The sequence below is a fragment of the Melanaphis sacchari genome, unplaced genomic scaffold (genome assembly GCF_002803265.2).
Source record: "Melanaphis sacchari strain LSU unplaced genomic scaffold, SCAv2.0 Contig23_pilon_pilon, whole genome shotgun sequence".
Lineage (NCBI taxonomy): Eukaryota > Metazoa > Arthropoda > Insecta > Hemiptera > Aphididae > Melanaphis > Melanaphis sacchari.
In genome coordinates this window covers 3,431,220-3,447,336 of record NW_020271114.1, presented here as the reverse complement: position 1 = coordinate 3,447,336, position 16,117 = coordinate 3,431,220, and the positions used below count along the sequence as shown (strand labels likewise).

The 16,117-nt window shown below is 25.7% G+C and overlaps 1 protein-coding gene across 9 annotated transcripts in view; it reads left to right on the top strand.

Annotated features, from left to right (window-relative positions):
• Positions 1-16,117, top strand: part of LOC112594679 (oxidation resistance protein 1) — a 170,084-nt gene that overhangs the window by 59,323 nt on the left and 94,644 nt on the right. Inside the window, exon 1 of one of the 9 annotated variants that reach the window (XM_025339614.1) lies at positions 4,984-5,206. The exons of 7 other annotated variants lie outside the window; for them this stretch is intronic. In XM_025339614.1, coding sequence (XP_025195399.1) covers positions 5,178-5,206 — 29 coding nt within the window. In that variant the 5' untranslated portion in view covers positions 4,984-5,177. Of the gene's footprint in view, positions 1-4,983; positions 5,207-9,540; positions 9,560-16,117 lie in introns of those variants that run through there. One more of the 9 variants, XM_025339612.1, reaches the window with a different exon arrangement.

The window sequence follows — 16,117 nt, the reverse complement described above, 5'->3', positions numbered from 1 at the left end:
TAAGCATTTGTGATCTGCCAATCATTATAGATATAATTACGAGTTATAATAGAGTTTACAATTATTATTGTTATTTCGGCTTAGTTTATGTGACATATTGGAGGTCACAAACAATGTAGGTAGATAATTTTATTGGCATCCGGAAACATATATGCAGCTTATTTATTATTATAGATGTATTTTAATTTCAAGCTCTTAAAATCACATTAAATTATTTAAAGAACATAATATTATGAGCTCTAAATTTTACTCGGTTAACTACATTTGCCTACAGACGGAAGCTTTATGTATTTTTCCTTGAAATCTTATCATATTTGTTGTAACAGGAAATAAAATATAATGGGTAGATGCGGCATAATACGTGTATTGATAGTATAGTCATGCGATTGTTTAAGAGGTAATCGTAAAATATAACCCTGACAGCATGTTATACTCTTATATATGTATACGATGATTCTTGAGCTTAATTCTGTATATAAGTATAGAGTAAATCACAATATTAATGAGAGTTAATTAACTTAACAAAACAAAAACAAATAATAAATAGGTGCACATTATTAAATACATATTAAATGCTAAAAATATTATGACAAGTACCATATTAGTTTAGTTGGTATAAAATAAAGGTACTTAAAAGTTGACAAATATTAGGTACTCAAAATATTATACTTGGTATATTTTGTAGTAACGCGGAAGTCATTATTCAAATGTTTTTTTACGATATTTTATTATATAAAACAGTCAAGAAGTTAATAGTTGTAAATTAAACTCTGTTATAAAACGTAAAATTATTTTCATTATTTCCATATGAAAAAAAAAAAGAATTTAAATAAAAACTTTACCGACATAACAAACGAGAGAAATTAAATCATAGAAATTCATTATTATGTACTAGTTATATACTTTTATACTTGGTTTCATAAATAAAAAATACTTTATAAACAGTAATATTATAAATATAATAAAAGAATTTGTTGGAATTGGAAAAGTTGATTGAATGTATTTAATGTATATTGATTACTTACTTAGATTCGATAAAAAATAAACCTTTTGGTTGTTAACTTATTATTTTGTTTTAAATATTCATAAAAATATTATAATTTAGTAAAGGTATAATTAGAAATATATATATAATGCATAACAAAATATGCGTAGTACAATAATATGTGAAGGCTGTGTGTTTTTGGGGCGGACGTTAAATGAGACAAATTGTTTTTCTTTTCTAAACCATGTGGTTAATTTAAACACTGTAAATTTGGATAGCTTGGGCGTGTACATTTTGGAACAAATCCAAGACACCGGTCGACCACTCGCAAATCTCTCGCAGTAATCATGTCCGACAGTATATCCTCCCACTGACTTGATTTTTTGATCCTTTTATATATTAAATAGTAGGTGAGGTTTTTATGGGATTTTAAAGGTATATTAAATTAAGTTAAATTTCTTCAATGTATTAACATTTTCCACACTTATTTTGTTACAGTAGAAGATTATCCATTATTTTTCAAATATTATATCATGTCTATAACTACTACTATAAATATTTGGTAGTAATTTCAAATGTCTAAGATAATTTAAAATCGATCTTGTCAAATACTTGTTCCGTGTAAAAACTTCAGTTTTCTGTGACTAATTAAAAAAATACTGAGAATATTTTATTTTTGCCTATTTCAAAGTACCAATTGGAACACAAGATAGAATTTTCTAATAGATATTATTCTAAATGTTGAATATTGAAAAAGTTTTACTGTTTTTTATAAAGATACGTCACATATAAACTAAAAGACGTATATAATACATATTATACTGCCATTATTGTTCAATTATTTTTCAAATTCACATCAATATTAAATTAGTTAAACATTTAAAACTATTTTATTTTAACTTTATTAAAACTAATGTGTTTAATTTATTATTTTCTTAGTATAATTGTATTTAAGAAATCTATTATATTAGATAGGTACCTCGGAGAATAAGTGTGGTTAATAAATTAATGAGTTACAAGAGTAAACAGAATGAAGAGATCTTCTAGTGGAGGGACTTTGTCAGTATGTCATAAGATAGTTGATGTATAAGTACCTAATTACATTATTTTCAACGAGGGTGATAAATATTTTAGTATATAACGCAATTATAATTGCATACGTTGAATTGTTATTATATTACACAGTTTCACTAAACTAAGTAAAAGTATTTTTATATATTTTAAGTACTTACTGCAGTATTTTTTAAAATGACTACTTATTCTTTTTTATTAATAATATCAGTATATACCATTTAAAGAAAACTAGGTAGTTAAAATTGGTAAAGGTGGCATATTAATAGGTAGGTATACTAATTAATAAATTTTATACGTATTTATGATAAAGGCATAAATAATTAATAAAATCATAATTAATATTTTTTCTAAAATTTATAAATTTAATAACAAAAATAATAATTTATTTATGTATACAAACTATATTACCATTATATTTTATTTATGATTTAAATTTATTAAATTTGGTTAAAGAAATAATTATTTTACAAAAATACTCAATAACCTATACTAAGCTATGTATAAAATGTACATTGAATAAAATATATTATATTATGTTATTTAATATCATATATATTATATTAATCAATATATGGGTATAATATATTACAATTTATGTATAATCAATATAATATTATTATTATTATTATTATTATTATTATCATCATCATCGCTATATTATTATTTTATTTTTTAGTACTTTTGCAGAAATAACATTAACAGTATATTTTAAATGCAAGTATATTATTTTTTTCTGAAATTCTGCTCCAAGTACAATAAATGCCCACATTAAAACACTAATATCATTTTCACATTAGAAAATTTAATAAATACAAATTATTTAATATAATAAATTATTATTTTATGACATAAATTACAGTCCTTTAACTTTTGATACCTGTATTACATTTATATATATATAACTATTTATGTGGTTTTAATTTACTCATCTCAAATTTATAAATTTGTCTTAACTTTTGTTTTTGAATATAACATAAGAAGTTGTTCATAATTAAAATGTACGTATATCATATGGAATGTGTCTTGAAATATTATGTTAGTTAACGTTTTTGTGATTATAAGACAATTATAATAGTAAACATAATTAATAAACCTTCAACATACATATAATTTAACACTGAAATTAGTTTCTAAATAAAATATAATACATCCTACAGATTCTGTCAAACCTATTATTTAAAAAACGTATTAATCGTAAAAGTTAGATGATATTATTTTTATAAGTGCATACTTAAAATGATTATTATTGTTTTTATTATATGTAATGCGCAATTTCTAATACTCGTCAATTTTCATCAACATTTGTATAAATTAAACGTTTTAAGCTTAAAAGTAATATAAATTAACAAAACTATTTTGTGCATCAATCATTATATCAATGTTGTCACGAGTTGGAAGTAAATAAAGGACTTATCATTTCAAAAAACAAAAAAGGTTAATTAATTCTAAACTTACCACAAGCTCTATTTCTTTCGATATGTTCAAACAATAAGGATAAAATAGTGTGTATATATATATAGTGTTAAATAATAAAAGTATTAAGTATATTTATAAAAAGGGTGGTTACTTAATTTAATTTAATTAAAAATATATTCACATCCGGTAATTTTCATTCATTAGGTTCTATAATATAATAGTTTAATTTATTTCTATCACTAATTACAAATAAATATTTGGATATAATTACTATAGAGTTTAATTTATCGTTGTACTATACCTGTATATTATATAAATGAATTATGAGTAAAATTAAACGATAACTTTACTGTATTAAACGTATATACTGTGTGGTGAAATCATGTTTAGAGCAATATAACGTTTTACTAGGTTTTATCAACACTACGATAGTATGTAATGCTCATTATATAAGCATACAAAATAGTATAATATTTGAGTCAATTTTTTAAAATTTTTGGATAATTGATAAAAAGTGTATAAGTTAAATAATTCTGAAAAAAATTCTTATTTAAAAATGAATACTTGTAGAAATATATTATGCATTAGTTATACATAATTTGTGTACATAAATAATATTATGTTTTTTTTATTATTGACTTTCAAAGTTTTCTGACTAATGATATTTCACAAAAAATGTGACTTGTGTCGTTTTTGCAATCATCGATTAATTTAAAAACATTCACCAATTCACCATAATGGTATTACCATATGTAATACAACTACCTTTATAAAAAATGAATACTAAATCGTGTTTAAAAAGTATAGCAATAATTTTGAAAAATATTGAAATATAAATCATTATAAATATTACCACTTGGGTTTTAATTATTAAGAAATTACTTTGGTTAAAAATATATGATATGGTATATGCAATGGTATATATAAAAGAGTACAGCTAGGTGTATTTGGGTATTTCTAAATTTTAAATCTGATGTCTATTTGTCTTCGTATAGATATTAAATCTATACACATTTCTCTCTCTCTATCGAAGATACATTTTTTTTGGGAATATCAATGTATTGGGTACTGCCGGTACTGGTGATTTGATCTCTTTTCCTTGGAAATTGAGCTTTAGTGTTGTATATATATTTAATTGTAGATATCTAATACTATACAATAATAAAATAAAATAAAAATATAGCTGTTTAGGAAAAAAAGAATCGAGAAATTAATTATGGTTGTGGGCGTGGATGAGACACACACATCGAGAGTGATATTAAAATATTTTAATCGCCCTCCCCTCTCTTCGGTCGAGTTTTAGATGCGCCACTTTAAGAACGAAATTTACATAATGGACATGCGTAATGTTGTAATGCGTCACGACGCTTGTGACTTTTATAGCAAGAGGGACTTATGCACACGCGATAAGGAAAACCAGTAGAAAACAATTTGAGTTTAGTTCAGTTATATACACTATACCTAGTCGTATATTATCTACATTGTGCATGCGTGTGTTCATGTTCATCGAGTGCCGTAAGTAGCTGTAAGTCAAGTGTGCCTATAAAACGCACCAACGGATAAACAGCTGGTCGTCAATGCGTGCGAGTACACAGTTCAGCTATAGCCGCGTATACATCGGTTATAACAGTAGTGTGACTAACGTGAAGTATGTTCGGCAATTCCGACGAATATCCGTAGTGTTTCCATACGTTTGGTCAATATGATAAGATTGGAAAAGTTGTTGAAAAGGTAAAGTAAATTAGTACATGAAAAACAAAAAAATTAAAAAATTGCTTTATACATAATATAATATAAATAGGTATATTTTTATAGTGCGAATAGCTGCAGGTCATGTGCATGTATAAAATAATACGTATATAGTATAAGACGTATACATTTTAGCTGAAAGTATAGTCGAGTAATATTTTTCTTGTTTGGTTTTAATTCGCCTTCAGCTCTTCATTTGTCTAGTTTTTGCTGTTATAAGCAACAGTGGTGGGTATACGCGTGATATATGGTTCGAGGGGGAGGGGACAAAAAAAATATGAGACAAAAAAAAAATAAAAAAAATATTACAACAATACAATAATAATTGTTATTTGTCAGCCGGCGTATGTACGGTTAATTATTAACAGACATGTGTCGTTTCCAATTTCCACGCGCGCACGCACATTACGAATATTATTATTCATCTCGTCTGTTGTGAGTGTTGTGACCTTAAACGGTTCTTTTGAACGTCATGACTTTTGCCGGAAAACCTATTCCTATTTTAAATGAGCTTAATTTAAATTCATCGCACAAGTTGGCAGACAATAATGACCGCCGCATTATTATTATAACGGGTGAATCTGTAAATTACTTTTTCCGTCTGGAACTACTCTAGTTTTACGAAACATTTTTCATCTCCTAGTGTGAGCTTGTCGCAGTGGGTGCTTTTGGTATTTAAGTGTTGCGATACTTGTCTCGCAAGTAAAACGATCGCAGTGCTTGTACTCGTCTACTATATTTGCAGTGGTGATTTTATTCATACATATATGAAATAATATATATTATTATATGCTTAACCGAAAAGTTAAATTGCGTTCGACGTATGATAATAATTATATAAAGACTTCGATTAATTACGAAGTTAGTATATCACATAATTCAATTGAAAATAATTATGTATAAATTAAACTCTAGTCAAACGTTTGTGGAGTACACGACCCAGTAATTATAAAATAGTAATTATTTCGCGAAGAACTCGAGTTCGTGTAGTGGAATTCATTATAGGCTTAGAAATAAGGTTAAATTATTTCTCAAAATGAATAGTTTATATATTTTATGTTTAGTGTTTATCTTTATTCATTATTTTAAGTTGTTGTTTTGAATAATTAAATACTTTAAAATATACATCGATTTTTTTTTTTTTTACAGTATAATTGTCTTTGAACTTATAATTATATGTCATTGCGTTGCCGTATTAATTAAATTGAATTGTTAATAAGATGTATGTAATGTTTTTAAAAATTAAAAGTTTAATGTTTAAAAATAATATATTAATCTCTATAAACAGATAACGTATATATACACATATATAATTTTGAACACCTGTAATATTTTTTGACTTTCATTGAAATATGTAAATTTATACATTCCATATTTTAAAAATGTATGTTTTAGTTTTTTAATATTTTGTATATAAATTGATTTTGAGTTGAGTATTTATAATTGACTAGTTAATTAACAAATACATTAAATTAGTTTTTTATTATTTATTGATATTAACACTGGTTACTGTGAACACATGATGTATGTAACTTTTTTAAAATCATTTAAATATTAATTAGCTAAATTTTAGATAATAATTATTAGTTTTTAGTATGTGAAGATTGGTAAATCATTTAAGATCAGTCCATAAGGTTTCATTCATTAATTTTTTATCAATTTATATGTTTTAAGTTATTATCTATTTCTATAAAACTGGAAATAAAAATGTTGCTTTTATATTAAAAAACAAAAATTAAAAATTAATATATTGAATAATATCTATATAAATTAATATATTTTATTTATAAAAATATTCTTGTTTCATTTTTTTTTTTTTCAAAAAATCATCATAAATTTAACCGATTTTAACATTTTTAATAATGTAATTTTAATCATTTTAATATTAATGCTACAAAAACCTTCTATTCAAATAACTTGCTTAAAGTAATCATATTTTCCTTATATCTACTCGTATATTATATTATTTTAAATAATAAAAATTTTATAAGACTTAAATAATGATTTTGATTTCAAAACTACCATTAAAACAACATATTTTATCAACAACAATATTGATTAAATAAATGGTCTTAACATTATTATTTTATACATACCTTTACGTATTTTTATACCAACGCATGATTCTGATGCAAGGTAATTCTTCTATACTTCTATAGCGTGTATAACATATAACAATATAAGTAGGGTATTCGAATTTTTATATATTTTTATAAATTTATCTATATAAAGTTTTTTTTTAAATTTTTGATTCATATAAAATTTCCAAAATCATCGTAAATGTACATTGTATAAATTATTAAATCACCGACTTGGCTTTTAATAGAAGTAAATCGATAAAATAATATTTTAACTGTGTAGGAACTTCATAAGTATTTTATTTTTGATATATTGTTTATTATAATCATTTTTTTTTTCGGTTTCTTGAGTCGAAAAGAGGCAGAAAAACTTCCGAGGGAAATGTTATATCCGATTATGTATTTGAGGAAGTATCCCTTGTATAAATAATAGGAAAAAAAATGTAGTTATGCAAAATTGTGCATAATATAATGGACATTGCAACATCCGGTTTGAATTCAAGCGCACGCTCGTTGAGAATACATAACATTAAGTTGACATAAATCCAAAACTGCAAACTCGGCACCTAGCAGTAGAGAAAAATATACGTCGTATATTATAACAAATATTCCGTTTATATAATATATTTAATATCATACGTCTTCTTTTTAATTTTGTTCTGACCTTACCCCGATTATTATAAACATATTAATATAATGATGAATACAAAAATGTTGTCCGTTTCTGTAATTTGAAAGATTGATCATTGAGAATATCGGATTTTGATCTTCGATACCTTAAATCGCTTATATATACATGCATATACTATTCGGAAACAAATTAAATTGGTTATGCCATTACATAAAATAAAAATACGATAAACGTAATAAATGTGTATATTGTAAACATTTGTTTACGTACATTGTGCAGTGCCCGATAATAATTAGATCCAATGACATTTTAATTGGCACGCTTTATAATTTAATTAAAACGAAACTATCTAAGTTGATGTCGAATGATACGTATGTAGTATATAGGCAATAGTAAATAGGCACAATATAAAGTTATATATTGTATATAAAACTTGGGTGATCATATATTTTCTTTAAAAATAAATTTTTCTAGGCATAATTCTCTTCCTCAGCCACCCTCCACTCATATCTAAATTATTTATAATAATATACAAACCTAAAATTGGTATCAATCTTTATTTATTTATTTTTTTATTATCATTAAAAGCTATAAGCTATGGAAATAATCAAAAAAACGAATGTATATGTATTACAATTTGCATAGATTTTACAAGAGATGCTTAAAATTGTACTAAATAGTTTATGTTTTAGTTTGAAATTAGTTTCATGATAGTCTTTATTTTGCATATTTTTGCATATTTTACACTTTTACAGTTTTTACACTATTAAATTTTTGCTTTTTTACTTGTTTACGATTTAACTAACTATAGTCAATATATTTTTTTTTTAATTTTTATCAATTGCGTATTAATAGTTTGATTTAATTTTTTCAGCTAAATATAAATTATAACAATGCCTTTGTTGATAGATTAAGTTAGGTGAATTTTTAAAGCCATTCAAAATTCAAATAAACATTTTTATCTATTATCAATAGACGTAGGTACTTCTGTTGTCGTTAAAAACCACTCAACTCAATTTTGTATTGCACAATGTGTGAATATGTACCTTATATCGAATACAACTTTAGTCCTCAGTGTTTTAAAATTATTACCTATGTTTTAAACGATATTGTAAAATGAATAGTTTTTTAGAATACACATTAACACATACGTATATAACCGTGTTATATTTTATTCGCGTTGTAGGACACTAGCAGGCTTCGACGCCGAACGATTCAACACGGTATACCCCGCCGTATTATAGAGTCGTCGATTAGTATATTACATAGTTTGCTGTAGCTGTCCCCTTGCTAATTTGTGCACTCATTATATATAGTTTTATGTCATGACGTACAGAACAATAACATACTTGTGCAATAAAACATAACATTGTCAAGCAACAAATTACACACTCTGGATAAATTTTCTTGACAGTCGGCTACGAACCGTGTACATTGGCGCATTTGTGTTTCGTTTATTTAATGTAATACAAAGGTATATTATATCTATACGTGCGAGTTCAATAATTGTAAACGTGTAAAGTATCTACCTAAGTGAAACGATTTATTTTTATGTTATTTTGGGATGTGTGAAAGGAAATCAAATTCTAATGGGTCTTATTTTGGATACCGTTTTCTTAGCTTTGGGTAAGGACTAAGTTTCGAATATGTAACATATTATCTTTAATTTTTTCTAGATTTCTACGATTGTTCGTACAGAATTCGTTGACAATTTAATAAAATATCACAAAATCTTTTTGGAATACATATTTGTTTAATTTTGGTATACAAATCGATTTTTACGTAGTTTCACTGCGTTGACGTTCGTTTATTTTCTAGTTTAAATTTTTCTATAATTTTAGTCTTAATTATTTTTTGAATCACGTTATAAAAATAAAATTATTAAACTCACAAATATAATCTCTTTATGCACACACACTGTGTAGCTTTTTACGTCGTATAAATATACTTGTTGAACGAGCATCAAAAGGCTTATTTTTTAATTGTTCTGAGATATTTAATAACGAATTAGAAAACTTGAAAAATTAATAAAATTGTTAGATATATTGAAAATCTTTGTTTTTTTGTTTGTTGTTTTTTTTTTTTTTTAACAAAACAATATCATGCAAGAAATAATACTTCAAGTTGTTATTCAAATATAATATATATGTATGTATTATCTAATACTATTTAAGTATGAAAATATTTATCGATAGAACTTGACTGTGTTTTCACAAGCAACAGAATGTCCTAATGAAACGAAAATATTGGTGTATACAATTTGTTTATTTATTTGGCGATTAAAATTTTTTCGCGTTTTAATTGATAGAATCCAATTTATTGTCCTCGTCGTCGTTGCAATAATATTTTTTCGAATCATTCATCAAATAATACGTCTGACGCATTTTAAAGAATAATATTGTCTATTGTAAGATACAGTGAAAGTATATATACAACATATTAAATACACGGCGTTTAAAGGGACTGGCAGAATTGTGCGGGTTTGCGTAAGAATACATTTTTAGTGTATTACGGTCAATTGAAATGACAAAAAAATCTAAAATAGTTGTTAACTCTATCCAATATAATAATATAAATATATATACGTGAAAGATATATTAGGTATAATAAATTACTACAATAAGTCGATCAACTGTGAATTGTATAGGAACTTATATATTTTTAAATGTGTCGAAGACCACATTTAGACGTGGTTAAAATAAAACGATGTTACTTTTTAATTATCGCCCTCGTCAAACTCAGAGTAAAATTTTAAATTTGAGTCTCTATCATAATATTATTATTATTATCAATACACAATCCACCTAATTGGGCGTTATTATGTTTAATAGGAAAATCATTTTTTTTTTTTTTTGAATTGAACTAAATCAGATGTAAATGACCGATATCCGGAAGGGGGACGCCCCAGTTTCTAAAAGCGAAGCTCTAGCTATAATTATTGTTTATATTAACAACATATATTAAAGCTTTATTATAAAAAATAACAATAAAAAAGTGATATTTTATTTCACAATTCAATAATGTTATGTTAAACCAAAATGTTTAATATTAGGATGTATTAATTTTTATACATAAGAAATACATTGCAAAGAAGTACCTCTAAGAGGTAGTCCCCAAAATGTTTTTACTATTTAGTCATTAAAACACAAAAATTAATCATTATTAAAATTTTCTATATTATAATCAAATATATTTTTTATTTACTATTGACTCGCATTCCACTTTTATAAAAGTCTATACATAAAAAACCATGTATAACCGTAAATGTTTGTATTTATAATTAATTTATATGCAAACACTGGAGTATGGTCACAGCCATTTTCTTCCAAAAATACGACACCACGTAGTTTTTCACGATCAAAATAAAATAGTGTAATTATCATATTAATTTGAATAGGTAACTAAAAATATTGTCTTGTATACTTTCAAGTATAGCTATATATAATGTGAAATAAATTAAGATGAAAAATCACAGAGATAAAATATAATTCAATAAATTATAAAATTGGTACAGTAATTAAAACTTAAAGTTAAAATTAATTTTTTATACAAAATAAATTGTAATACGATTAAAATATTAGAAGTAATAGACACGATTTTAGTACTAAATATTGTTAGAGAAAAAATGAAAAGTACCTTTTTTGTAAAAAACATGCACAGTAAAAGTAAACTATTGGAGGGAAATTGCATTGCTCTGAAATATATCCATAGTCTATACTCTATAGTATATTAAATTTATCAAATGGCGGAAGATGGCTGCAGGGGTCGATAAAGCAATACGTGTTATATAGTTGTCTTGATTAAATGCATCACTCATAACAACAGTAATAATAGTGGACTGTAGGAGTAGTAGTAGACAGTAGTAGTAGTAGTAGTAGTAGTAGTAGTAATTATTATAGTAGTAACTGGTAATAGTATAGTATATACAGGCATACAGCAGATTGTAATTAATATGGTAATATATTAAGAAAAAAAAATAGGTTGTTGTCGAATTTTAATCGAAAAACTGGTTGGGAGTAAAAAAAAAAAAAAAAACAAACAATAATTTCGTGTGTGTGTTCGTTCCTGTATCGTACCTGCAGCGGTATACGAAATAATACAATAATGTAAAATTTGACATGAATACGTGATAATACGTATATTATATTATTATTATTTATCGCACGACGACGGTCGAGCGGGGAATGCTGTTTTCATTGACCAAGAGATCGCCGACGCCTTGTACAGGTCGCACAATGTGCCTACTATTTTACTTCACTCCGCTGTTGTATACGTGATGACCTGCACGAAGTTGATTCTGTCCATTTATATATAGGCACCTACCTAATAATAATATTATTACAACTTTTTAGTTGTTCTGACGGCGCGCGTTCATTCGGTTATTATTATTATCATTATCTTCGTCGCCACGATTATTATAGACTGCTGTGCCTCTCCCCCTCCACACCCAACTACCCTCAAATGGCGAAAATTTGGTCGATCGTTTTTTCTAACGGTTCGTCACGACAATAATAATATGTTTGAAGAAAGATGATGATCGCGTTCGCACGATGACCGGCTAATTTGTAATAAAACTCTCTTGAACTAATCATAATAATCAGTCGACTAGAACGCGAAGACCAGCCATAAAAATCGCCTCGCGTATCTTCCCATTCGAAATTGTCTGACGTGGGATCCGTGATCAACAAAAACCAGTGGCATCGTTTTACTACTTATACATAAATATATAGATATTAGATTGTATAGTATTGTTCCACAGGATAAAAATAAGCCAACGGTCGATATCAAACCCGAACCACTTTGCTCGCATAGTCACTATGTATTTCTCTAGTCAAAAAAAAGTGATCGAGTAAATATTTTTATTATTTAATTTTTGAATGTATGTAATTCCATATTTTTATTTTCATTTTCAACCGGTTCCATTTTGTATGACATCATATAGTTAGGCAAAAAGCGACTAATTAAAAAAAAAAGTATTTTGTATTAGACAAATTTAAAATCATAAAAATGTTCATTTTTTAACTATTTTTTGTATGGACGTGTTGATTTATATTATGTGAATATAAACAAATATCTTTCATATTAAATTTGTAATAAGTTCCTCACGCATCTTATCAAATGACATACTGCTAACACGTGTAAAATAATCATGTACATTGTGCAGGAAAAATTAAATATTTGTTTGGTGAGGTAATTTATCAACTTTGACTTATATACACTTTATGATTGAGTAGGTCACTGTAATGATTGTATTACATATACAGAAACGGTTCAAACGATAGGTCAGTCTCTGTTTATAATTTAAAAGGTTTGTTTATAATATATTTAATTTGTTAATATGAGTAATTTATTTTTAAATTAGTAATATGTTAGGTTACTGACAACATTTTCAATAAAGTATATTATGTATTTTAATTTTGATTATCAAGTATTAATTAGCTCTAATGTTATACCATATAATATTGATATAATTAATTTTTAACTTGTAAGCCGTCATCGATGTATTATAGAAATAGAATCAGGTTTTTAGTATGATAAAATAATCTTAAGTCAATTTAAATATCTTAAAAGTTTCACTTTGCATTGAAAATAATAGTTTACGTAATAGTAAAAATTTTTATCTTTATAATTACTTAATATTTTATAAATTATATTAATGTGACTAAATTGTTTTAGATGAAAAAAAAAAACATTTAACTTTGATTAAATATCTAATTACATTGAAATTTTAACTTAAATGTATAAAAATGTGCCTGTAAGTAATTTCTTGATTTTTAAATTTCTGTTAAATTAATTTAAGGATAATCTTTTATTTTACTTTTTATACAACGTGTAAGTGATTGTTTTTGTTTAAATATCAATAATCTCAACTGTATTTACTATTATTTACTCACAATAAAATGTATTCAATATTACACATTTACACGTAGCTATTAGATAAATAAGAATCAATTAAAGATAGAGGTTTAGAAATGTAATGGTAATTCTTCAAGAGGTTGGTAGTAAAATGTTGCTTCAGGGTGCATAAATATGCTTAAATGCGCCACTAACCTTGCTACAACTCCACATACCGTATAACAGTTTTTACGCATGATAGACGGAGACGATACGTTTTAATATACAATGTTTGTTTTTTGCATTATTATGGTTTGCAGAGTAATAATATGAGTGTACATATAATATGTGTGCGGTAATATATTATAATAAAATATTATGATCAACGGTGACTATCCCAAATTCGCGGTAAACGAGGTATAGATTTTATATGTATTATACGATCACGTCAAGTGGTTTGCTTTATCGTAATATAGGTCAAGGACGGTCGCGTCGACAATGATAGTGTTTTCGATCCTGAATATGTCTCTCTCTCTTTCTCTTTCTCTTTTTTCGTTCGCTTCACTCTTTCGTACAACAAACAATTTTAACGGTGCACGCGGGCCGCCTTACCGCGGCGCGGCGTAACCGTTTCCAGTCAGCGGTGCATCGGCGGCAGTGATTAACAACGGTGTGATAGAATATAATGTTTAGGTACCTATTACTATGAGACATCATATTACACCTGAAATATTTCTCTCTTCCTAACGTCATTTTTTGATAACCTGCAAAACTCATCGAGTTACCATCACACGCATAATATTATTATTATGATTAAAAACTGTGACTTTGTTGAAAAATTTATCATTAATAGCTTACTGCTAAACATATAACTTCACTTAACGCAAACTTTGAATTATGCACCTAATATTTACTAATGAATTCAATTTTTAAGTTTATATTTTGTAATTATTTGTATTTTAATTTATTATACCTTGGTTTTTTGGCCTTTTTATTTTCTTGTTCATATTTTTTATTAGTTTCTTTGATATTTTTGATAATTTCCATTAATTAACACTTATTACTTACATTTTATGAGTTTTTTTTTTTGTCTTATTAATATTTTATACTATGCGTTTTCTGCGCACCTCGTACTTAATTATGAATATCCTTGATTAAAAATATTTCATAAAATATATATTTATATATTTTAAATTATTATTTTTTAAGTATACCTATAATGTATTTTCTACTGAATTTTTTTAAAATATCTTATTTTATAAAATTCGTTGCAGTTCTAGTATATTATATTTATATAGAAATAAAACCATAATCTACTCGCAATGTAAACTTTCGATAGATTCGTATTGGAGAGGATAAAAACTCTAAAATTTTGCATTTAAATTCTCTTCCTACAGATATATAGTCTACCGTGTAGAGGTTTGTGTGTGTTCAAATGGGTTTACAGCGATCAGATCTAAAAAAAAAAAATTCTATAAGCTTAGACGCATTACAATTATGTGTAAAAACACCCAACACAATCGAATAATATAAAATTTTATTTTACACAATACTTAGGGCATATAATCTCTACGTGTTTTTGCAGCAAGTGTAATTTTAAATGGCGTATTTATTGAATAGTCAATTTTTAAATGCACATTAATGATATTATTTAGACGCAATTTTACATTTTCAACAGAAATTGAGTATTTTTTTTCCTACTTGTTTTGTTTGACCTCGATAAATCGTCTTTTTTACGATTTAAAAAAAATTTTAACTTTACTTTTAAGTAAGTAACTTTAGTGTGACGTACCTATTTAAAATACAATACAATGTTTTTCGTAATGCATACGTATAGATAACTTTGAATAAGTAACAATAATACAATTATTAAGATAAAAAAACTTTTTTCCTTATTTTTAATTCTGAATGTATTACAAATATATGAGATTGTATTAAGGTCATTATTCATGAATGTTTGGGTCGTTAGGGGACAGATGTCGGTATAATTTATGAACTTTCGGCCAACCCAAAAACTATAAGATAATCGCTTGTTTAAGTTGTTTTAAATAAATTGTAATAGTAAATTGCATTCTCATTCGTCGACGCGTTTCCTAAAATGTTACAAAATGATAATCGTTCACTATAATATTTTCGCTTGAAGATTTTATTTAGTCATGCAGATACGTGTACCTATAAATGTTATGTAATAAGTTAATAACGTGTTTTCGAAGTTTATAGTTTGATAGGAGTTTGATAGGTCTCTCTCGTCTTTCTTTTCCGTCATTATTTAACGGTATTAAACATTTCTATATTATTACTTAAGTTTATGTTTTTTTATGGAAAACTTGTATGATTTATGTTATATAT